The sequence below is a fragment of the Bos indicus genome, chromosome 25 (genome assembly GCF_029378745.1).
Source record: "Bos indicus isolate NIAB-ARS_2022 breed Sahiwal x Tharparkar chromosome 25, NIAB-ARS_B.indTharparkar_mat_pri_1.0, whole genome shotgun sequence".
In the NCBI taxonomy this organism is placed as follows: Eukaryota; Metazoa; Chordata; class Mammalia; order Artiodactyla; family Bovidae; genus Bos; species Bos indicus.
In genome coordinates, this window is record NC_091784.1 from 4,150,099 (window position 1) to 4,174,136 (window position 24,038).

Sequence of the window (24,038 nt, forward strand, 5' to 3'; positions counted from 1 at the left end):
GTCAAAGCTCCTCCAATGAAGGCTATCACCGGGGGCTGTCTGGTACTTGAGCCACAGGCGGCCTCGCCACCCCCTCCCCCGCCCCCGCTACAGGCTGTCACAGAGGCACTGGTGGTCTCTGGAGAACCTGCAGGTGAAGCAGGTGCCTAGCCTGCGAGTGCCTGTGGAGCACCAAGTAGGCATCTGGAGGGCATGTTTTAAGCAGGACTCAACACCGTGAAGGCAGGCAACTCAAACAATCAGAGGGGCCTCAAGCTGGATCACCGGAGAAGGCAATGGCACCCCACTCCAGTATTCCTGCCTGGAAAATCCCAGGGACGGAGGAGCCTGGAAGGCTGCAGCCCATGGGGTCACTACGAGTTGGACACAACTAAGCGACTTCACTTTCACTTTTCACTTTCATGCACTGGAGAAGGAAATGGCAACCCACTCCAGTGTTCTTGCCTGGAGAATCCCAGGGACGGGGGAGCCTGGTGGGCTGCCATCTATGGGGTTGCACAGAGTCGGACACGACTGAAGTGACTTAGCAGCAGCAGCAAAGCTGGATCACAGAGCAGGGCCAAGTAGTGAGTGGCAGGCCAGTAGAGGTATTCAAGCCAGGGGTCTGGGGAGGCTGACTGCGCCCCCATGGAGACCCAGGCAGCCGCAGGCAGTGGGCAGGCTGGGGCGGCCCTGGGCTGATCCCGCAGCACCCATTCTGTCAGTCCTTTTGCTCTTGAGTTGGGAAACCTGTGGCTGCCCAGAGCAGCATGCGCACTGTCTCAAGAGCTCCAGGACCGACGCTCTGCCCTGCGAGGCATCCAGAGCGGCAAACGCGGAATTTGTTAAGATGCAGTCTAATAACACAAGAGGCCTGGGGGAAGGTCCAAGTCTCTGCGTTTCTCACAAGCAACAAGGGGTACGCCTGCAGCTGGGCTGAAGACCATACGCGGAGCAGCAAAAGCCCCCTGAGGAGGCAACATGAATTCAGACAGGGAGTCCCGTCTGTGCCGCCAAAGCCTACCCACTGCCACCCTGCACAGGTCTGGGAGGCAGGTGCCAAGACCGACGCTAGATACACGCCCTGCAATTTCCTCATTAGCCAATAAAACCTGATGATCTCTATAAGGGATGGATAATGCAAGATCAATGACTGGACAATAACTCGTGGGAAAAATTACACGAAGTCTCCTCCACACAGGCCACAGCAGTCTGGGTTTCCTTTCAGCGGCCCCTGGGTAGGCTCCACAGGTGGCCTGGGCAGGCTCTCTCAGTACAGACATCAAGGGGAGGAGTTAGAGAAGCAGGGTGTGTGCAGCAGGCCTGGCGAGCATCTGTGGGAAAACCTGCTTGGACAGCACAGCCTCGGTGGACACAGGTGGGTCTCAGATGATCCCTGGGGGTCCTGACCACCCACTTACAAACCTCATTTGCATAGGAATCTCTGAGTCCAATCAGAGGTATCCCCTTGTAGGCATGTCAGCCTTGCTGTCTAGAAAGTTCTTCCCTTGTCACTTAATTGAAGCTGGGCTTTGCCCAGCCCCCCCTCCCACGCACACTGACCCTCCCTGCCAGGACTGCCGACACCACTGACTCTAACTCACTCCTCTGACTGACACCACTGTCGCCTCATTTTTTATTTCTGGCTGCACCCCACAGCATGAGGGATCTTACTGTGCCCTCATGAACCATGTGCCTCATGAACCTCATGTGCCCTTTGAACCATGGATCAAACCTGCACCCCTTACAGTGGAAGTGCAGGGTCTTCACCACTGGACCAGCAAGAAGTCCCAGATCGATGCCGCTGTCACATTATTTTTAACGTACAGCTGACCCTTAAACAAGACAGGTTTCAACAGCATGGACCCACTTACACAGACATTTTCCAACAGTAAATACAACAGCCACACATTGTCCACGCTGCTCGAAGCTGTGGACGTGGAGGAACCAAGCTGTCTATGTGCTGGGAGGGCTGTGGCCCTCTGACTGTGCGGAAGGATCAGCGCCCTCATCCTGAGCTGTGTAAGGGGCAACTGGACAGAGTCCATCAGCTGCTGGAGGGGCAGAGCCACACTTCCCCACTGTTGCTACATTTCACACACGATGGGCACAGTTTGCTTCAAGAGAGGAGGAACAGCAACAAACATTTACAGAGAAGACACTGCTGCAACATTCTCGCTCATCCTATCAAACTCCTTGTCCTCGCAAAACCACAGTGCTGGAACCAAAGGAATACACTCAGAGCAGAAACCTAACTTGAGAAGCATTAAAAACAAAAACATATACAAACACACAAAGTACACAGGAAAATACCCCACTTTCATTTCTTTCACGAAAATTTGCTACAACCTTGCACAGAGTTCGTCTGTACACGCCCCATGACTTTATAGTGTGAAATCACCCTGACAACACCTTACGTTATGACTGGAAGAGACACTGTGGTTTACCACTTCTGAGGGCTTACTCTGGATCAATCATTACAACAAGCAGGCAGTTATAAAGATGGTAGAAAAAACCCACACTCATTTCTTTGTTTTTTTTTTTTTTTTTTTTAAATAAAAACCACACAAAGTGTTTCTTAAAAAGAGAAATCTCAAAAGTTTACAACTGTCATGGCAATACATATTAAAAACCAAAGGATCTCAGAAAATTCACAGTCCCAAATTAAAGGTTAAGAACACTATCCTAATTCATTATTCATGGAATGAATACTGTACAACCACAAACTCGACAATAAATATTTTGACACTTAAAAGGACTATAACTGAAATACATCCTAAAATGTAAGAAACTATAACCATCACAACATGTTAGTAAGAAAGAAAACATTTTACACTAACTTGGAAGAAACTCAGACTGTACTCCACTAGAACTGTTGTCTCAAATATCTGCTTCTAGAAGACACAGATTCCTAGATCTTCACTTTATGTAAGAAATGTCCTAGAAAATCATGTATTAATTCATTTTTTGCTTAATAAAAGTATAATTTAACTGACTTAGGAAAGTGACTTTTAAAGGAAACTTAGTATGACTGCTTCTACTGGGGAGCAAGGGAGGGAGGGTGGGTCTGTGGCCCTGGCCCACTTTCCTGGAACACGGACACCCCTGTGTGTGGGGCTCTGGGGGCGCTTGGGAGGGAGTGGGGCCTAGCGGGCTCGACCACCTTTCCCAGTGCCACTTGGAAACAAGCAGAAAGAGAAGCAGCACACGTGTTCTGAGGCAGCAACAGGTCTGCCGAAGAAGAATGAGAGCAATGGACACATAACCACAAGCAGGGCGGGTGGGGCGAGATGGCCCAGATACGGCTGTGAAGACGCAGACGGTGCTGGAGTTTCGAGGGCAGCTCCAGCCCACGAGGACATGAGCGCCAAGGGCATGGCCTACCTGTCCACACCAAGGGACACACCCCGAGAGCACAGCTGGACCTCGAAAACAACCAGAAGGGACTTAACTTTGGGGACAGACGCTCATCCTTTCCCTGCTCCGATGCCCATGGGAGCCCCCGGGAGCCACACAAAGCCTCCTACGGGGGCACTGCCTAACCACCCGCTAAGGGCACACAGACCGATGGAAAGATGACGAAGTGAGGGCAACGATCAGGGTGCGGCATCCTGGTGCAGAGACCCTCCATCTGCACTGAATGAACTGTTAGTTACACAACTAGACCTGGGAACCACGTCACCTCCACAACACCTGCACGTGGTGTTGACTGACTGACTCTAGAACAAAGGGTCCTCAAGACTACTTTAGGGTGATTTCAAAAAGTGTCCAGTCTATCCACCCCTCACCCCAAAGTCACTGCCATTATAGTGACAAATGCTGAGTGTCTGTCAAGAAACTCAGAGAGCCATCCCGTCAGCTCTCGCCTCTCTGATCCAAGTGACGTCCCTCTTCTGCGCTCGCTGCTCTGCAGTGGCCGAGTCCGGGGGGGCGGGGCGGGGGTTCCCCCTCGGCGTCCGCCCTGGCGCCCCAGCTCCCACTACGCGGTGCAGCGACTAGTTTCTGCCCTGCTCCCTGCCTATTCCTCTGCGTTCTCAGTGTCTCATCGCCAAGCTTCTCTACCCGCAGTGCTCACTTACTTTGTTGGTTTCGCTTGTCACTGGCATTTTTCAAAGGGAGGCAAACAGGACAGTCATGCCGTGTGCAGTTCTTCCAATGAGAGATGATTTGTCGTGAAGATGCGCAATGGGCAACTATGACCAGAAAAACAACGAGATGTTATTTTTCTATCCAAATCGTCGCGCTTTCCATTACACCTACATTATAAGGCCAGCTTCCATAAAAGATGATCACAAGTGTAACTGTAGCACGGTGCAGGCAGTCCTCAGCTTACAAAACAGGCTGCTTTCCAGAAAGTTTGTAAGTCGACTACTGAGAATTCCAAACAAAAACTTCCCAGAGAAGCAATGTTATGAATGATGGTGAACAAGGTTCAGACCACAAATCAAAAACAAAACAAAACTACTTGGCCTGAAATACCACACAAGTGGAACGAAAGGCAGAACAAATAATTCTGTAATGTCACTATTTACAATAAAAAGTTTACATTATGTTTATTAATGCTCAAGGATGAAACCATCTGAACACTAGAGTTGAAGAAACATAGTGAAGCAAATGAGAGGTCTGTGGAGACCCTGAGGGGGCCCGGGCACTTCTCAGAGCACTCGAGACGGCAGCTGCGGCCAGCCCCTCTGTCTCTATCTTCGCTTCCACTTCTTCCTAAAGGTCCACCACGACCCTCCTCTGCTTCTCCATCAGGACAGGGTTACACCCGGGACTCACGAGTGTCACAAGGGGAAGCAGGGAGATCAGGGAGACTCTCCCCAAGGTTAGGAGCACAAGTGAGAAGAGACAGAAAGAGGATAAAGATTAAAGGGAAGCAGAACCGTTAGTTAAGGGAAGGCTTCTTCAGGAGAACTGGGGTGTCTGTGTGAAGACCAGAGAGGGGACACGTGTGTGCATGATTCTCCCCTCTGGAGAGCAAGGAAGGAGGTGGCAGGGGTGGGCAGTACACACAGGTCCCCAGGACAACCGGGCCGGGAGCCCGATGAGCCAAGACAGAAGGGCGGAGGGGCGAGGCAGCAGCCCTGGCGCCTGGGCGCACGAAACGACTGCAAGACAGATGCTCTAGGCTTGGGGAAAGGCGGGCACATGCACGCGTGCACACTACACTGTCAAAAAGAAAACCTGATCTAGACATGCATGGCGAAGACAGTGCTCAGGAAGGGACACAGGTCTTCTGTGACAGAGGAAGGCAGAAAAGAACGAATGCAGGGCCCAGCCCCACCAGCAAAAGTTCACGGAACGTTGTAGAAGCACACGGCCTTTCTCCTGGGCAGGTGAGCGTCCAGAGGCATCTGACTGGTCAGCACATGGGGACGTGGGAAGTGGGAACCTTCTCAACAGGAGAGGTGCCAGAGAATACCAGACAAGTCCACCCCTGGCTCTGCCACCAGGACCTGAGCAAATGGCACTTACCTTGACAAGCCTTCCCAGCCTGACAATGCGTCATGTGATTCAAGACGTTTTTCATGGTCCGACAATGTGGGAGTGCGCAGGCCCGGACCTCTCCATTGGCTTGTTCTCGCCTCTGGCATTTATGAGCGTGAAGCAGTAGGACCAGCTGCTGCTGTATCAGTTTGCGTTTTTCGGGATCTGCGGTGGGGCCCGTTGCAATCGCCTGGGTGGGTACAATTCCCACTGATGTTTGCATCTGAGGCTAAAATAAAACAAATTAACACAAACATTTTAATAAGCTTTCAGAGTTCCAATTCATGTTCATTAACTATTTTTTCAAACTAAGGGTAAAGCTGAGTGATAGTTTAGGCCGCAGTGAGAATGCAGCTGGTGAGGTTCTTTTAATTCATCGTCAATTTATCACACTACAATACATACAAGTGCAGGAAAAGCCGTTATTATATTAGGTTGAACCATATGAAACTATTGTTTCTCTAAGCCAGATGACCACACGTTGGCAGTTCTATAGGATTCAACCTAATAAAAAGATCGCCAAGGCCTGACCAATTCCAACCCACTGAGAAGATCTGACGGCGCAGAGCAATCAGAGCCACCCTGCAGATTTCTAGTCTTCTGACCGGAAGGACAATACCTGCAGCATTCATTACTTCTCAAAGATTAAGACAGCATTTATCTTGAATACAACCATCCAGTACAATCGTTAATGCTTTGCATTTCATTAAAATTTCTACTCAGACATCAGACAGTATCTTTTCTACGTATTTGACGATGTGCTAAAGATACAGAAACAGAGCTTAGTTACTTTCATCCTTTCAAAATAGTAGGCCAGATCAACCATACCTCTTAACTGCAAAGAACACGGAAAAGGGGACCTGCGGAACCTCTTACTCTTTACCAACTACCAATATTCTTCAGAAATTTACTAAAGAAACTGTGAAAAAAGAGCAATGTAAAGCTCCTAACAGGCAACAATATAACCCACCTTTCCGGGACTTTCCGATCTATCGCTCTGGTCAGGTCACACTTCTGACTTCATTCTACAACACCTAGTGCCTCCCATGAAGCACAACACAGCCTGATTTTTCAAATGAAGAGTCAAAACTATATGCATTTGCAACCAGGAGAACACCAAGTAAAACATATTTCTTTATGAATCAAAGTTCACTGTAAAAAGAGCGTTTTGTGTTTTGGCTTTACCTCGATGAGAACTCATAAAATAAGTATGTAGAAAAGCTACCTGGCTTCACTCAAGAGCACAACTCCTAGAACCCTAACCAGGAACCAAAACAAAAGCAAAATTCAAGCCAAGAGGCTGAGTGTACTGAGTGGAGAAGTACTTAACGCCTGAGGGAAAACAGCCTCTTTCCCTTATGTCTATTTCCCCGATTTCAAAAATGTGGAAAGCAAAAGAACTAAGGAAACGCTTAACACTGCGATGCTGAGAGCCAGGGCTCCACTGCGGAAGTGCAGACAGGTTTTTCTCCTCCCAGTCGTTTTTGTATGTGTGAACCATGACCAATAGTCTCATTTATATAAATTTGGCTTGGTATTTATTCTAGGTTCTGTCCCGTACCAGTAAGTTGTAGCATGATGCGTAGTGAACATGTGGCTGTACATTCATTTATCCAAACTCCAAAGACTGGGGATAAACTGCAGCCACTCCTCTTTTTTCTGACACTTTAAAATAAGGCTCCCATAAACAAACAGCCTGTGACTATGCCCTCTGCAGCATTCAGTACCTACGTTAAATGATTCTGCATCCATCAGCTTATTTCCATGGACTACAAAGTCCAAGCGAAAATCAACAGGAGCAGAAGAATATGGGAAATGTAAGATGATCCCTGGTTAGGTCTCTTTTGCATTTACAAAAAAATTTCAAACATGTGGAAAAGTAGAAAAGAAAGGATACCATTATCACATCTAACCAAATGAAGGATTCTTTAGTACCTTCTAACATCTAGTCCATACACAAGTTTCTCAACTTGTCTCCAAACAGTCTTTTAGAGTTGGTGTGCACAGATCAGAACCCAGTTCAGGCCCACACCATCCACCTGGTTACTGTCTTTAAGGTTCTTCATTTCCTGCTACCCTCCCCCGCCTTTACTTTCTCACAATACTGACGTCTGGAAGAATCAAGCCAGTTGTCCTCCTGCCATTTCTTAAAATACAGAAATACTACGTACAAAATAAATAAATAAATGTAAAAAGAGGTATCATATAAAAACCTGGTTAAAAAAATCTCAATCATATGATTAAATTATAAAAGACTTTTAAAGTCATTAAAAATTAACGCAGTGTTTCTCATCTGCAACGTTCTCAATCACAATTTTGAACTGTATTTGATGGTATGTTGAAACCTCAACATGTAGAAATAGCACAGCTGGAAATACAGCCTGTTCAAGTCTGGGTCTATTCTCCATCTACATGTAGCTGTTCAGTAAGCCTACACACTGTTTACACATCTCAAAAACAAATTGGAGGATGAAGCTGAGTCAACATGAAGCAGACAACACGACTCGCGTCCCTGGGTTAGCCTTCCCCATGTAACTCCATGGGCTTGCATGAGGCTAGTCCAGGCTGCAGAGTGCTTACAAACGTGGGGCACATTTAATTGCCTTCTCTCTTAGGCCAGTGCTCAACAAGAAGGAAGGGCTGTATGAACTTCTGCAAAAATCTGTCAGAAGCAGCCTTTAGATTCTACCAACTTCCCAGCTCAGTCCCCACTGTCCAGGCGGGAGAAGAGAATTAAAAGAAAAATGCTTAGACAAGAACCTCCCTTTAAACATACAGAACAAAATTTGCAAATTCCCCCCAAAAGTACTTTATAATTTTAGGCAACTTTATTTTTGCAATAACCAAGAATATTTTGGAAAATGGTAAAAATGAAGGAGGACTCTATCCTGCCATAGATTCTTAGGTGCGTAACCAAAAGCAGAAACCATGGTAACGAACAAAATAAGCTAGACCTCATTAAAATTAAAAGCTGTTTCAAAAGACACCATCACGAAAGTGAAAGACAACCCAAAGAATGGGAGAAAACATCTGCAAATCACAGATGTGATAATGGACTTATATCTAAAACATTCAAAGTACTCTTAAAACTCGATGATTTTAAGAAAAAGGAATCTAATTTTTTTTAATGGACAAAGTATACGAAGAGACATTTTCCCAAAGAAGATATACAGAGAAACACATGAAAAAACTGGTATGTTTACTGAAACGTGAAACCCATGAAAAGGCACTCGATACCATTAACTATCTTCAGAACCACAGTGAGGTACTGTTTTACACCTACCGCATGGCTACAGTTTAAAAACGAGACAGTAACAAGTGCTGGTGGAGAAGAACCTGGTCTCTCTCACACTCTAGTGGTGTGTGCGTGTGAAAGGGTGCAGCCACTTTGGAAAACACTCTGGCAGTTCCTCAAAAGGTTAAACCTGGAGTTACCATCTGGACCAGCAATTATCTGAAGCATACACCCAAGAGAACTGAAAACATATGTTCACACAAAAACATGAACACTAATGTTTGCAGCAGCAAGATTCCTAATAGCCAAAAAATGGAACCAACTTAAATGGGCATCAAGTAGAGACTGGAAAAACATGATATATCAAAAAAAGGATATAACCCAACCACAAAAAAGGAAGTACCAGTACATACTACAACATGAATGAACTTCAAAAACACTGTGCTAAGTGAAAACACCAGTCACAAACAACCACATATCGTATAATTCCATTTTGATGAAATGTCCAGAACAGGTACATACACAGGGGCAGAAAAGAGATTAGTGGTTGCATCTGGCTGAAGATCTCAGGGAAATGGGAGGAACTTGCTAACGGTACAGACTTTCTTTTTGAAACATGAAAATGTCCTAAATTTGAACACGGTTGGTGATGGCGGCACAAAACACTGAATGCCACTGAACTGTACACTTTAAAGAAGGGGACTGCACGGGAGAGCAACTGTATCTCAATAAAGCGGTTTTAAAATGACTTCTTTGGGAGAATGGCATTGAAACATGTAAAATATCATGTATGAAACGAGATGCCAGTCCAGGTTCAATGCACGGTACTGGATGCTTGGGGCTAGTGCACTGGGACGACCCAGAGGGATGGTATGGGGAGGGAGGAGGGAGGAGGGTTCAGGAGGGGGAGCACATGTATACCTGTGATGGATTCATTTTGATGTTTGGCAAAACTAATACAATTATGTAAAGTTTAAAAATAAAATAAAATTAAAAAAAAATAAAAAAGGAAAAAATAAATAAATAAAATGACTTCTATCTCACTAATTATCAAAGAAATGAAATTAGAACCAAGAAGCATCTTTCACTTATCAATATGACCACGATAAAAAAATAATAAATAAAAATGTCCATTCCTTTTGATCCAGTGGTTCTACGTCTTATAATTTATTATTAGGGAAGTAACTGGACTACTATGCTAAAATGTATGTACAAAGACAGACACCACACTTTGATTAAATTACTGAATACTGGAAAATTCCCTAAATGTCTAGAAAAGGCAGACCAATTAAAAAAAAATTATGGCTACAAACCTCATGAAATCAGATGCAGGCATGAAAAGTAAGGGGGACCTGAGGAGACCCCAGTCAAAGCCACGTGGAATACAAAGGCCTGGAGCCAAGCCCCAACCAAATCCTGGACCCACCGAGCACTGAGAGATAGAATCACTGTTATCTGGGGCAACTAAGCCCACGCCCCACAGCTACTGAGCCCGCCTGCCCTAGAGCCCGTGAGCTGCAACAAGAGAAGCCGCTGCACTCAGAAGCCCACACACCACAACCAGGGAGCAGCACCTGCTCGCCGCACAGCAGTGGAGACCAGCACGGCCAGAACACCCACAGACAGACCCCAATAGTAACGCAGGCCTTCGTGCCGCCGAGAGTTAAATGGAACACATTAAGCTACAAAAGACAGTTATTAAAATAGTACCATAAAGTCATTCAGTTTTTCCTTATCAACTTCATGCATTGTTTGAATGTTTTACAAGAAATGTCTACTATTTTTATAACCAAAAAAAAAAAAAAAAACCCCACTTTGGGAGGAAAATCAGAAGAATCAGTAGAAAACAATGAACAATTAAATATTTTAAAAAAACTGTAAAAGTACTAGAAAGTGGTACAGGCCTTTGTAAAAATATATAAAGCAGTGGTTCCTAACTAGTCCCCAGTAAAACCTCTTCAAATACAGATTCCCCAGTCTTGCCTCTTAGAGACTACGGTTCACAAGATGGGGGTTGGCGGTGGGGGGTGGGGGGGCGGGGGCGGGTGGACAGAGCTGTTTGTATTCAAGTTCCACAGAGGAGGCTTCCTTACAACAGCTTTATACTTCTTAAAGGTTTTCCAAAATGAACAGGGATGCGCTTTTACAGTTACAATAAAAAGAAACATTCAGGAGAGCCATGCACAGGTGATTCTCATGCAGCGGCAGTCATGAGTATCGGGAGAGTGCCTGGGCCAGACCTGTAACAGTGACCAACAAACCAGGCAACACACGTGACACACACGAGACGAGGCAGACCGTGCAGGTGTCGGTCCTTCTCCAGCCTTCGCCTCTCAAGGACTCTGTGCTGGGTGCCCAACAAGCAGCAGCTCAGTTAATGCCCACCCGCGGCCCAGGGAGGACTAACGCAGGCCCATACAGCCTCATGCGCGGGGGTGGACCTGGGGGCGGCCTAACAGCAGAGTTCCCACCTCCTTAACCCTTCTGCGCTCACCTTGTCACAGGGCTGCCCACCTTGCCTTATAAACCATTTGAAGAGAATGTAACAGAAAAACTGAGGGAGGTGGGAGGGGGCTTCGGGATGAGGGACACATATACACCTGCGGCTGATTCATGTCAGAGTATGGCAAAAACCACCACAATACTATGAAGTAATTAGCCCCCAATTAAAATAAATAAATTAAGTTTTTTAAAAAAGAAAAACTGGCCAAGGACAGGAACTAAGCAACTTGAGAAACAAAAACATACTAAACACATGTACTTTCATTCTTACCAGTAATCAAGAAATGCAAATCACAATAATTGGACACTATCTCCTCCTGTCAAAGGACAGAATGATAACCCCCAGCCTTGGGAGCATCATGGGATACTAGTGACCTGCTCCCTGGCTTTTGTTGGAAGGCAATACAACAGTATCCATCACAAGCTTTAAAATTCATGCAATACATTTTGGTAACTCCCATCAGCTCACATGCAGTTCCTACTGGTGGAAGGGGAAGGTTACCGGGGAACAGGAGTCGCAGTGTTGCCATCACGACCCCCTGCCTGTAAACATTCTGAACCATGAGTAACAGCAGGTGAACATAAAGTGTACAACCCAAGGGCTGTGGAGAGCACAGCCCACTCACCCCATCTCATTGCTAGATCTTTTGTTCTTTGCATGTATCTTGCTGGCATCGTAACTCAACCATCATTTAAACCCCTGTCCATTAAACGGCCTTGAAAGGCAAACATTTTATGTTTATTCTGGTGTATTTCTTAATTTTAAAGGAGCTTGCTGTATTTTTATTAGGTCTGTCGTTTTACATAGGTCTGAGTAATCAGCACCGACCCCATTTTTTTAAAATGCCCTTTATCCTAAGAACAGGATCACAGATGTGCACAAGGAGTGTGTGTAAAGTTTATCCTGGATTCTTTCTAGAAAAAGAAGTTATTTTTCATGAAGTATCCAAGAACAGATTACAATGTTTGCAAAGGACTCTGCAAACAGTAAGAAGCAGAAAGTGACAAGTCAGAACAGTGAAGGAAAGTGCTTCCTCTGACCACATGACCACAGCCCCCCATCTGCAGGACTGGGGTTCCCGGAGACAACTGTTCAGATCAGCCTGGCCCAGATCTGCCACATAACCAGTGCAGTCCAGATCCCTACTTCTCTGACATCCTCCCCAGACCCACCTGGAAACTTTACTTCTCCCCAGTCTCCACTTAAAAGTCAGGAAATAACACCAAAGTGAACACCAGGTGGGACAAAGGGTTGTTCTGCAATATCTGCTTGTTCTGATTCCCCCAGAAGGACCCTAGAACAGCTGGTTACACAAAGCTTTGCAGTCATAAAATAGAGAAAATGCTCATTAAATGTACTCAGCTATCAAGCCAGGAAGAAGTGATAATCACCTGAGATGATAAAGATCAACTGGTAAGAAAGAGAACAGTTATTTAGATAGAATAATGTTTCTTGTGTCTTCTTTTTGTTTGGTGTCTGTTGATTTTTTAACAATAAGATTATCTAACAATTTAAGATTTAAATTCAATAAGGAAATAACTAAAAATGATCAAGGTGGACCAGAATGATTTCTAAGCAATCTTCCAAATCAGAAACACTGATTTCACAGTGGAAAACAAACAGCTAAGTCAAGAAAGAAAACTCATGGGCGAGAGAGCACAGGACAGACAACTGGACAAACCCACTCTCTCCCCTGCCCCAGTGTCACTCCTGTCCACTTGGAGAGTCGATCTGCCTTGGGGGCTGTGTGGTCAAGTACACCTGTGCAAAGAAACCTCGAGGGTAAAAGCTGCTGGATCTACTCCAACAGCCAAGGGGACAGGCCAACCAGATTCACACATCTCAACTGACTTACGAGGTCTTACGGGCATCAGGCCCCGTTACTGTACAACCAGTCCACGAGAATTACCCGTCTACTAACAACTGGCTTCCCAGGTGGCTCAAGGGGTAAAGAATCTGCCTGCCAGTGCAGGTAGACATCAGGGATGCGGGTTTGATCCCTGGGTTGGGAAGGCCCCTGGAGGAGGGCACAGAAGCGCAATCCAGTTCTTGCCTGGAGAACCCCATGGACAGAGGAGCCTGGGGGCTACAGCCCATAAGGCTGCGAAGAAGCAGACACGGCTGAATCGACTCAGCAGGCACAACTTTCAAGGAATTATCTTCTCGACCACCCATCTATATGAACATATTCTTCAAGAACATTTATTACAGTAAGTTTTTGATAACTTGGCAAATTAATCATTTGACAGACATTAGCTTTTGATGGCTTGAGCCTAAGCGCCATTTCAGATAATTGTGGAAAAGGTAAAAAGAAGTTTGGGAAGTTGGGGCCACACGAAGACAGCTGTGACTCTTCAGACAGACACTGCGCTCACATCTTTGGTAGCTGTGACTGTCTCCTTCCAGACCCATTAAATGTGCTGCCTACTGAGTTCTACCTCTTAAAAAAAATTTTATATATAGGTATAATCATTTAAGGTATCTACTGAGTTCTTCCTAAAGCAGTCACTTCATTTTCCAGAACGCCTGGTACAGTCCCTATATTTGCTGCTACCGGGCAGGCAGAAATTCTGACACTAGTGTGTGTACTGGGCACAACTTGTTTAGACACGTAGAATCTGCTTACTAAGTCTCTACTTTACATGAAGTCAAAGACCTGAATGTCTCTGGAGATAATTTATGCTGTTTTACCTAGAGAGCTTCATTGAAGAAAAGGCTATGCTAATTAGACTCTAGAAAAGACATGGTTAATGGAAACTAGTCTTGGAAACAAGTTAAGTGATTTTTTTTTTTTTTAGCTCCACTGGGTCTTTGTTGCTGCCTGTAGGCTTCCTCTAGTGTGGAGAGCTGGGGCTACCCTCTAGCTGCGGTGTATGAGCTTCTCACCGCAGTGGCTTCTCCTGTTGCGGCTCTAAGCTCACAGGCTCAGCAGCTGTGGCACAGGGGCTCAGTGGCTCCGTGGCACGTGGTATCTTCCCAAACCAGGGATCAAACCTGTGTCCCCTGCAGTGGCAGGCAGGTTCCTGACCACTGAACCACCAGGGAAACCCAGTTAAATGATCCTGATTGAGTACTTCCAATACCAGTACAACCAATACAGCTGGTCCCTACTATCAAAGAATACCATAAATATTTCTCAATTTATAGCTTTTTTTATATTTGCAACACATCATATTTTGGGCTTAGACTATGTTTCCCAGGCTGATATTTATTGCTAAAACAAAAGAGGATGAGTTTAAATAGTAGAAAGGATTTATATAGGTGCTGGTAAGAATTTTAGATTAAAAATTATTCTTCAAAGGCCCATAAACTCATCTTCTCATCTTCAAGTTACAGGTGGGGCGATGAGAATAAGAAAGGTAAATGCCTAAAATTACAAGAACTTGGAGGACTAATAGTGAGAGGCAAGCACGCACTTCCCAACACTGTCCCTTGTATTCCAGTTCAATTACTGAGGCATAATTCATAGCCACAGAGTGATTTTCTACAGAAACTGCTCTCACAGTGAAGAGCTGACGACACTACTCACTTGTCGTTCCAGTGAAGGATGAGAGTGCTGGAAGCTCTCTCCCTAGTCCTAGGGTGGAGGGAAACACCAGAGTGCCAGTGATTTTAGATCCATGCTTGTGAAGTACAAGGGACTACAGACAATGCTTTACACACACGAGCATTTAAAGGGCAGCTAAAACTAGGATGAGCCAATCAAAGACGACAACAGGGAGAGACGCTTGGGTTCAGGAAGTTCAATCAGTTCAAGTCTTGATTCCTCAGTGACTGGAAACTGGATATGGAAGATGGAAAATGATGAGAAAATAAGACAAAAAGGGGGAGGGAGACAGTGAAGGTTTCTGAAGGCTGAAGTGGACACAAAGACTAACAAAGCAGGCCACTCCCCAGTGGGCATTTGGGCATCAAGTCCCTGACACTGCAGGGGACAGAGCCTCTGGAAGCCTAATGTACACCAGAACCACTGGAGGAGCATAGTTCCCCCACAAGACGAAGAACAAGTCCATCTACTTGGCAATTATCCTGAACTGTCTTAGAGGGAAGTAGGTGGCACACACTGGAAAACTGAGAAAGAAAAAAACGAAAGTTTCACAATTAACAGGGAGAGACAAAAAGATTCCTCCCTCTTCCTCTAAGAGATTCCGAACCAGGAGGACACAGGGCTCCAGAGGCCAGTCACTCTGATGCAGTGGGTCCGCTGACTCACTTCGAAGCAGACAGAACCAACTCCAAGACACACAGCTTGGCCCGGAAGGGCCAGAGCTGATGGCACGTCACCACGAGCTGCCAGCGGCGCTGCCCCCCGGCTCACTCCAGCTGGACCCGCCTCCGCACGGAGTGCCCCGAAGTCACCCTTCCCCACTTCAGAGACCTGAACCAGCAGCTGCCTGGGGGGCCTGTCCAGAGCCTTCAGGTTCCAATTCTCTGACACAAGAACAAAATGAATCCTAACACCACTCCCATGAGCTACTATTTTTCCTTTTGCAAGCAATTTTAACAACTTACTGACCAGAGATGTATTAATTCATTTTTTGTTATCTGAACTTTATTGACCAGAGACGTTTCAACATTCACTTACGTAACAAATTGCTGACCACATGTGTGAGTTTCTGTAAAAATCCCCCAAGCAATAATGTGTTAAATAAGCAGCACTCCTGATTATTTTCTTTCACTACAACTCTGTCTTTAAAGTCAATCAATCAATTTATTTGGTTGTGCCAGGTCTTAGTTGTGGGACATGAAATCTTTAGTCTTTGTTGCCACATGTGGGATCTAGTTCCCTGATAGGGACTGAACCCAGGGCCCCTGCAGCAGGAACAGAGTCAGCCACTGGGCCACCAGGGAAGTCCCTCCTCCATTACAAGTTCACAATGGCAGATTCTCTATAATACAGTTCTTAGTTTTTCTCAAAACAACAACAAAAAACCCCAACACACATGAACTTCCTGTTAGAAATAACCCTGTGGGAGACCACAGTGGGGCGCCCACAGCAGACTCCAGAGAGAAACTGAAGGTGGGGCCCCTCTGGTCACCAAACCTTCTCAGGTGAGATAAGCCCAGAGGTGCCCCACCTGAAACGGGGCCCCTTCAAAACAACCCCACACCCGTCATGAAGGTCAGCAACAGCGGAATGGACAATCCGGTTCCAGCTGATACCCGAATTCCGCCCCCTTCCTGCTAACGCTCCCATGCTCTGTTATGACCTTTTCAGGTGAAAATGGCAAGAAGGGCAACGTCACTGAGGGGTCAAGCGGCCCCCACTTCCAGAGGACTGCCCTGGGACAACTCCGCTCCGCCTGGGCAAACTTCTCCTTTGAGATGGCCCATGTGGACCTTGAAGCCAGGCTACAGAAAGACAATCCAACCTATGCCCCCACCAAAATCACTCTTCTTCATCAGTAAAACTTACATTATTTTGAAATTCTTACATCCATGTGAGTAGTCCTAGAAAACTGGATAGTGAGCACGTACATTTAATAGTTGTCACCCTTCTTAATTCACATTATAAACAATAGCATACATACTGAGTCTTATTAGACCTAAAACTTGACTGATTTCAAAGATGCTACAATGTGGGCGGGGGGGGAAGTGCACCTTAGAATCATGAAATACAGAGTAATAATATGGTGAAAATTCTAAGAACTTCAAAAATCTGTAGAAAGTTAAGAAATTACAAATAAAATGGCCGAAGACAGAGCTGCAATGAAATCCATGTGAAAATTTAGGGAGATGTGGCATTTGCTCTTGAACGCTGTCCTGGGGATATGGATGCCCTCAACAAGGACCCCATCTGCAATGGGAGCTCTTTGCCCTTCAGAGCTCCCGGCAGCACAACCCAGAGGGAGACCTCAGAGCATGGCGAGCCACAGGTTTCCATGACTACGGGCCACACGCTCCCTGACCGCCCACACATCTACCTGTACACTCCAGCGATGATCTTTGGCCCTCACTTCGATCACCACCTCAACAGTCACCATCCCCTCTCAGTCTCCTCTCCTACCTTCAGGGACATCGCCAGCCCCCCTGGACAGTGGCCACCCTACTTGTATGTCCGTCCACCTGCCTGGCCTCTTCACCTGGACATCTCACAAGCATCTCAAGAGGAGCAGGTCTAGGGTGGAATTACGAGTGCCCTCTCCTTCATCACCCTTTTCCCAGCCTGCTCCTCTGCTAGCTCTTTAAATGGTCCCACCACCCACCAAGTCATCTCTCATGGTGATCCTACTCTAGCGGCAAATCTTGTCTGGTCTCCTGTCCCTACTGTGACCTGTCTCCTCTAGCCTGGACCACTGCAGCGGCCACTGCCACCCACAGCCTCCCTGAGATAGCTCCAGCTGAGCCCCCAGTACTCACCTCACACCACTTTCCCCTCATCCTTCCCTGGACTTCCACTGGCTCCCATACAAGCCATGCTCTTCCAGAGCCCTGGGGTCTCCACGGCTTCTGCTCACCCTCTCTAACTTGCCCTTAAACCCCATTCTTGGTGCAGCTCTCTCTCTGATGGTTCCATCTAAGGAGGTCCCTGTGTCAACCTCAACCTCTGTGTGCTACTCAGACCTGCTGGGGCAGTCTGTATTTGATTATTTGTTTTCCATCACCACCACCGCCCCCCCCACGCCCGCAATTCCATGGGGGTGAGCGCTACATCACTCACAGCCACATTCCAGATACACCTGGGCTCAGAAAAGGTGCTCAACAAAAGTGGCAAATTAAAGGACTGGCCACACCCCTGGCTTCCTCTGCACCCCCAGTGATGGAGAGGAGACAGGCACGAGCCCCTTGGCCAAAGACCGAGTGTCTCAATGGTTCCACAGAGAGCTCAACCAGGGCACCAGGTGAGCTGGAGTCAGAGTCCCAAACTCACCCAATCAACACACAGAACCTCGCTGGGTTTTACAAGGTCACTCTCCAAAGCATGACAAAAACCACAAGAACACTCAAGGTGCAAATTTCTCTCTCTTTTTTCTAAAGAGACCTAAGTCTTTGGTAACTGCTTCCTTCCTGCAGACAACAATCTCTGAGCCCCAACAGGCCAGATACAATTTAGGAAGTTCAAGGAAGACCACCAAATATGTTTGAGGAACTGATATAAGTGATATAAACACCCCAAAGAGCCTGGAGCCCCTAAAACACGATGGCCAGGACCACTGAAAGAGTTCTGGGCCTTGCAGACAACAGGCTACAAACCCTGAATAAACTCAGGCGCATCCTCAGCCTCCTCGTCTGTAAAACAGGAGGTGAATGATGTCTTTCAAGAGGCTGTGAAAGAGTAAGGTAGGACACACGATGAGAAAGCTCTTGGATACTAGGCAAGTGACGCACCCTCGCGCCCCGCTCCTCTGACGGTCCCCACCAGCCCCTGTGTGCACCCAATAGCGCGAAGGCCGAGGCTTCAGACGTACATGCTGGTGAAGCTCTGGTGTCTCATGGGTGAACGTCTGAGGACCTTACTCCAAAGACAACAGCTGTGCATCACTTCCCGGGTCCACCTGGGTCCCCATGGGAAAGCGGTGGCTAGGCTGGCACAGACCAAGGCGCTGCCCCAGTTCACCATGCTGTCCAGAGGGGCCCAAGGATGGGGGAGGGTGGGGTGGGGGGAAGAGATGGTCTCATTTGTTAGCTTCACAGACAGAAGGATGAGATTTTATCACTACTGCCTCCTCTAACCGTTCCCCAGGGCAGGGGCTTTCAACTGGGGCGGGCTGGGGGTGGTGGGGGTTAGGCAGGGAAAGAAAGGGAATGGGCGAGGGCTGGGAGCACTGAGTGGTGAAGGCCAGGGATCCTGCTAAGTATCCCACAACATACAGCATGGCCCGTGCAAGTGAGAAACCTCCAGCAGAGAGAAGCCCTTCCACAGCCCAGAGCTCCAGGCCATGCGCAGGTAGACAGAGAAGCTTCTTTCCCGTCTGGTCTGACCCTGCCCTTGATCAGCGCACCAGTCCTGGGAATTCAGTCCCTGGAGCCGCAGAGGTGGGCAGAGGTGGGCAGAGGACCACAGGGAAGCGTTTCTGCCACTAGACTGTGCATGAAGGAGAGAGGGTGAAAAAGCGGGGCTGGAGAAAATTTTAAAGAAGAAAAGAGAGGAAAAAGTTGGGTCACGGTTTCCCAGACTACAAAACACAGGATGTCTGTGAAAAGCAAACACTTTTACTCCCGAAGCCAAAATGTGCTCCAGGTCCCTGAGCAAACCCAGGGGACAATCAGCAGCGCTGAAGTCCACACGACTGCCCCCCAGTGAGGACTCGAGGAGGCAAGGTTAGGGAGAGCGGCGCTGGGGGGTGGGGGCGGGGGCGTGCGAGAAGCAGTGGGCTTTGCCTTAAGTTCTGGATCTGCCTGGCTGCGAACAGAGCGATCCTGGCCACACACCGTTACTGGAGAGAGAGAAGCAGACTCAGGAGTCACAGAGATGCCCACAAGGAGAAGCGGTCAGAACTCGGAGCAGCTTGAGGACAAGCCTCATCACTCATACTCTCTCTTGTTTTAAGATGTGAGAATGTGGCAAACAGAGCAAACCTGATCAGGACACCTCGATATCACCCCATGTCCTGATTTTTATCAAAAACAAAGAGAAAGAGACCCAGCTCTTTCTGCTTCCAACAACCTCCAGACTCCTAAGTACTGTAAGTACTTAGTTCTGGCAAATGTCCCAAGTTACCGAAGATGCTAACATCCAGGGAAGCCGGTGATAGTGATAGAGGAATTCTCTGGGATATCTTCACAACAAATACTCCAAGGTACAGTTTTTAAAAAATCAAAAGACCAAGAACCACCTTTTTTGAACATAACCCCCAGCTTTCTTCTGAGTCAGCCCAGATGGCTCCGCATAGCTGAGTGGCCGACAGCCCTGGGGCTGGCCCAGGGAAAGGAGAGTGGCTGCTGCAGGCCCTGACCCCACACCAAAGGCACATCAGAGACGCAGCGGCCGTGTGCGCACAGTGCGGTCCGACAGAAGAACACACTTCCCGTGAGTGGCTGGAACTCAAGCTATTCCATCTTGCGGCACAAAGGAGCTATTTCCCACTGATCCCTGGGTTAGTGAGATCGAGAGTTACAAGGACAGTTTCTATTTTATAGGCAGGAAATCTCAGGGAGAATGAAGACACGTGAAGCCATCTGTCAAGTCAGACAGGACACACATATCTCCAGAGAAGTCACAGTTCTCTGAGATAAATGTCCTTCGTTTGACTGTGACACAAATTGATGGGCTTCTTCTACTGACAGCCTCAACCTCTGACAGACAGGAAGTGTAAAAAAGCCAAAAAAGCCCATGTTCCCCATTCTCTCAGCTCTCCTACTGAATCAGAGGGTGACTCTGGAGGAAAGTCAAAGTGACTCACAAACCCCCTCCCTCCTGGTAGGGACCATGGGAGGACTAGCTGAATCATCTTTACTAGCCCCTTATGGGCAGCTCATAACAGAAAATTAAACTCACGGAGACAGCACACACACAGGAAATACGTGTTATTTTCCTATCACCTACAACACAGTTCTAGCCTTAGATCTTCACTGTCAGCACGATGAAAATCCACACACCGAAGCACCCACTGGAGACCCACAGCTCTGAGACCAAGGGCAACTCACCATGTTTGGCACGTTGGTGACTGAAGCGTTCTTGATGTCTGCGGCAAACGGAGGCAAGCTGTTGACCATGCTCTGCTTGCTCGGCAGCTGAGGGTTCACTCCAGGGGCTCCCATCTGCTGCCCTCCAGTTTGACTAAAGGGTTGTCCAAATGGACTTGTGTTACCAGTCATTCCCATCTGAAACAGAAAGAGCAACATCAGCCGTCCTGACATGACCACTTATGAAAGGAAGGGTCTCAGAAATGTTCACTGTGACCCACTGAAGCAAAAATCATTACTTCCCTTTGGAACCTTCATTTCAATTATAAATTAAAGGTGAATTCTCAGGGTTCACAGTTAGCATTATGAACAGAGCAACTTGCTCAAATGGCTACAGACTAAAGACGAAGACAAGTAAAGCCGCTCCCAGCATCCTGTCTGTTCCCTCCTCCTAAACATCACCCCAGAGCCCATGCTCTTCTACCCTCACCCCTAAGCCTGACTCCCTCTCCGCGCTGCCATGCTGACTGAGGCACTGACAGTCAGAAGATCATGTGGAAAACAAAACCTTTCGAGTCACTGACAAAGGGGAGCTCCTTCAGCTTAATCCTTAATTACTCTGTAAGTAGCTTCTTTCAGCTACCACCTCCCTCAATCAGATTTAAGTTTCCATCAGTTCAAAATGCACAGTAGAAATACTGACAAAGAAATGATATAATGTCTGGGGTTTGCTTTAAAAGAACCTTGTAAAGCAAGAGGTAGTGTTCCTGGAGAGTGACTGGACAAATGCTGGTGACTCCTCACCCCGGGACAGTGCAGGGGGTTGTTATACTAGCCCCTCTAATATTGTACGTGTTTGGCAGTTTTCCATTATAAAGTCTTATTAGTCGCTAAGCCATGTCCAATTCTTTGCAATCCCAAGGACTGTAGCACACCAGCCTCCTCTGTCCATGGGGATTCCCAGGTAGGAATACTGGAGTGGGTAGCCATTCCCTTCTCCAGAGGATCTTCCCAATCCAGGGACCAAACCTGTGTCTCCTGCACTGGCAGTGAAATAAAATAATCTCTACAGTAGACAAAGCCAAGAGTGGGAAGGAGGGATTCCACCTATGCCTCAGGGAGGGGGTCAGCAACCCCCTCGAGGGTCCCCTGCAGTCAAGAGGCCACAACAGGACCCCTCAGCTCCAACCTCCACACCCGTGAGTCCCCACAGGGAGGCCCTGCTGCTCAGCTGCCCCCCTGGAGAAGGAGCAGCAGAGATGCGTTACTGAGAGACGGGCTTTTCTAGCTTGCCCGTCTTTGCTCTCTCACGAAGCTGCAACAGCCCATCTGCTGCCTACTGCCTGTTCTACTTTGCTGGGGTCCTGGTGCATCTGAGGTTTAGCAACGGGGAGGCAGGAGTCCCCCGAAGAGAAGACCACCCCGCTTCCCTAGGGGAGAGTTTCCATTCAAGAAATCACAGCTCAGTTCTCTCCACCAGCCTCGCATGGTGACTGTAGCACCAGCCCGTTCACACAGGCCAACTTTGGTTCCTTCCTTTCCCTCACCTGAAAGATGAGCCCGCACAAGGCAACTGCATTATTTCTTTTGGCTCTAAAATTTTAGGTTGCAAACAAATAGATGCTCAACACAATTGAGGCTTTTCTGCTGAAATATCCACATAAAAACACAAAACCAAATGACTGTAACCAAAAAGATCTTGTCTAGCATTTTCATAGGTACTGGTGGTTTCCACACGTCGCCTCACAGCTGATACTCTCATTTTCTGAACATCTTAGCTACCATTTCTGCCCTATTTGCTCTGAGTAAACTGAAACGAATTTGAACAACTAAAACTCAAAGTCAACTTGAGTAAACTGAAGGAAAAACAAATTCTCCACAAAGCCCACAAGGAGATTCCACTTTAAATCCACATGACTTAATCAAGGAGAGATTTAATAGACAAACTTTTTCTTAACATAAAGGACATTTCTGATTTTCAGCTAGGTTCCTTCAGTTGTTATCTGAAACTAAGAAGAAATGAACCAAAACCCTGTATTTTCAGGAAGTGTTACACTAAATTAACTCTGCATAATGATTATTTCTTGTAGAAATTCTGCTTTAAAAAAACATTATTTATTTTGGCTGCACTTAGTCTTTGTTGCTGCTCATGGGTTTTCTCCAGTTGCGGTGAATGGGGGCTGCTCTCCAGCTGCAGGGAGGGACCTCTCATCGCAGTGGCTTCTCTTGTCCTGGAGCACAGGCTCAGCAGCTGCGGCCCACAGGCTTAGTTGCCCGAGCCATGTGGGATCTTCCCGGACCAAGGAGCGAATCCACATCCCCTGCATTGGCAGGTGGATTCTTAACCACTAGATTGCCAAAAGGTCTGAATTGCTGTTTCATTGCACTGTTCTCAGAGCCCCAAGAATTTGTGGAAAAAACAGTTGTAATTTCCATTTCCTAAACTTCATTTAAAATTTCTCTATTTAGGAGCAAGTATATCGGGAGACACATGCATCTATTCGCCCTCCATGAACCTCTGCCACGGCCAGCCAGCGTTTACTGAGTGCCTGCTATGAGCCAAGCCTGGTTCAGAGCGCACTGAGTGCAATTTCCCTGCATGCAATGGAGCTCGCTTCTCGTAACCACCGATCTGATAAACAAGAAAAATCAATGTTCTTTTGAAGTTTCTGGTACTGATGAGCCAGAATGGGCGGAGCTGGGGGGAAGTAAAGGCAACTGTCCCTGCACGGGATCTAACTGTCCCAGACAGGCACTTCAGTGCACAGCAAGAAGTGAATACCAGGAGGCCCACGAGCTGCCAGAGGGGACCTGTGTGGTTCAAAGGTCATCAGGCCTGTCAAAAACACCTAAGGCGCTGCAAACATCTGGACAGTGTTCACACGCGCACCTTGCCAGGGTGAACACCTGGTGCGTACTGATCTGCTCGGTTGGCGACTACTTGCCTGGTGAGTCGCTGGGGCAAAGCACCAGTGCTGTGAACTCTGACAGATTTCATCAGGAAATGTGTTCTCACTTTTTCTTCTTGGCCATCCCATAGTGAAGGAAAGCTCTCAACGTGGGTTCTACCCTCATCGGGCAAGAACCAAGGTAAAGTCAAAGATCAGAGATTTCAGGTAAGGAATGGCCAGCTCACAGAGATGATGCGTTTTAAAAATAGGGGAAAATCCCACCCTCAGCCTATGACACCGCACTCCAAAGATGAACCAAAGTGAGTCCTGGCTACCCACAGGATCAGGCTCCAAGGTCAACCTCAGCTCCCTG

General features: G+C 47.3%; 1 protein-coding gene across 1 annotated transcript in view; it reads right to left on the bottom strand.

Moving 5' to 3' along the window:
* Window positions 1–24,038, bottom strand: part of CREBBP (CREB binding protein) — a 119,013-nt gene that overhangs the window by 43,460 nt on the left and 51,515 nt on the right. Inside the window, exons 3-5 of the mRNA XM_019987443.2 lie at window positions 20,796–20,972; window positions 5,458–5,698; window positions 4,059–4,172 (exon numbers count right to left, since the gene is read on the bottom strand). Of these exons, the coding sequence (XP_019843002.2) occupies window positions 4,059–4,172; window positions 5,458–5,698; window positions 20,796–20,972 (532 nt within the window). The remainder of the gene's footprint in view (window positions 1–4,058; window positions 4,173–5,457; window positions 5,699–20,795; window positions 20,973–24,038) is intronic.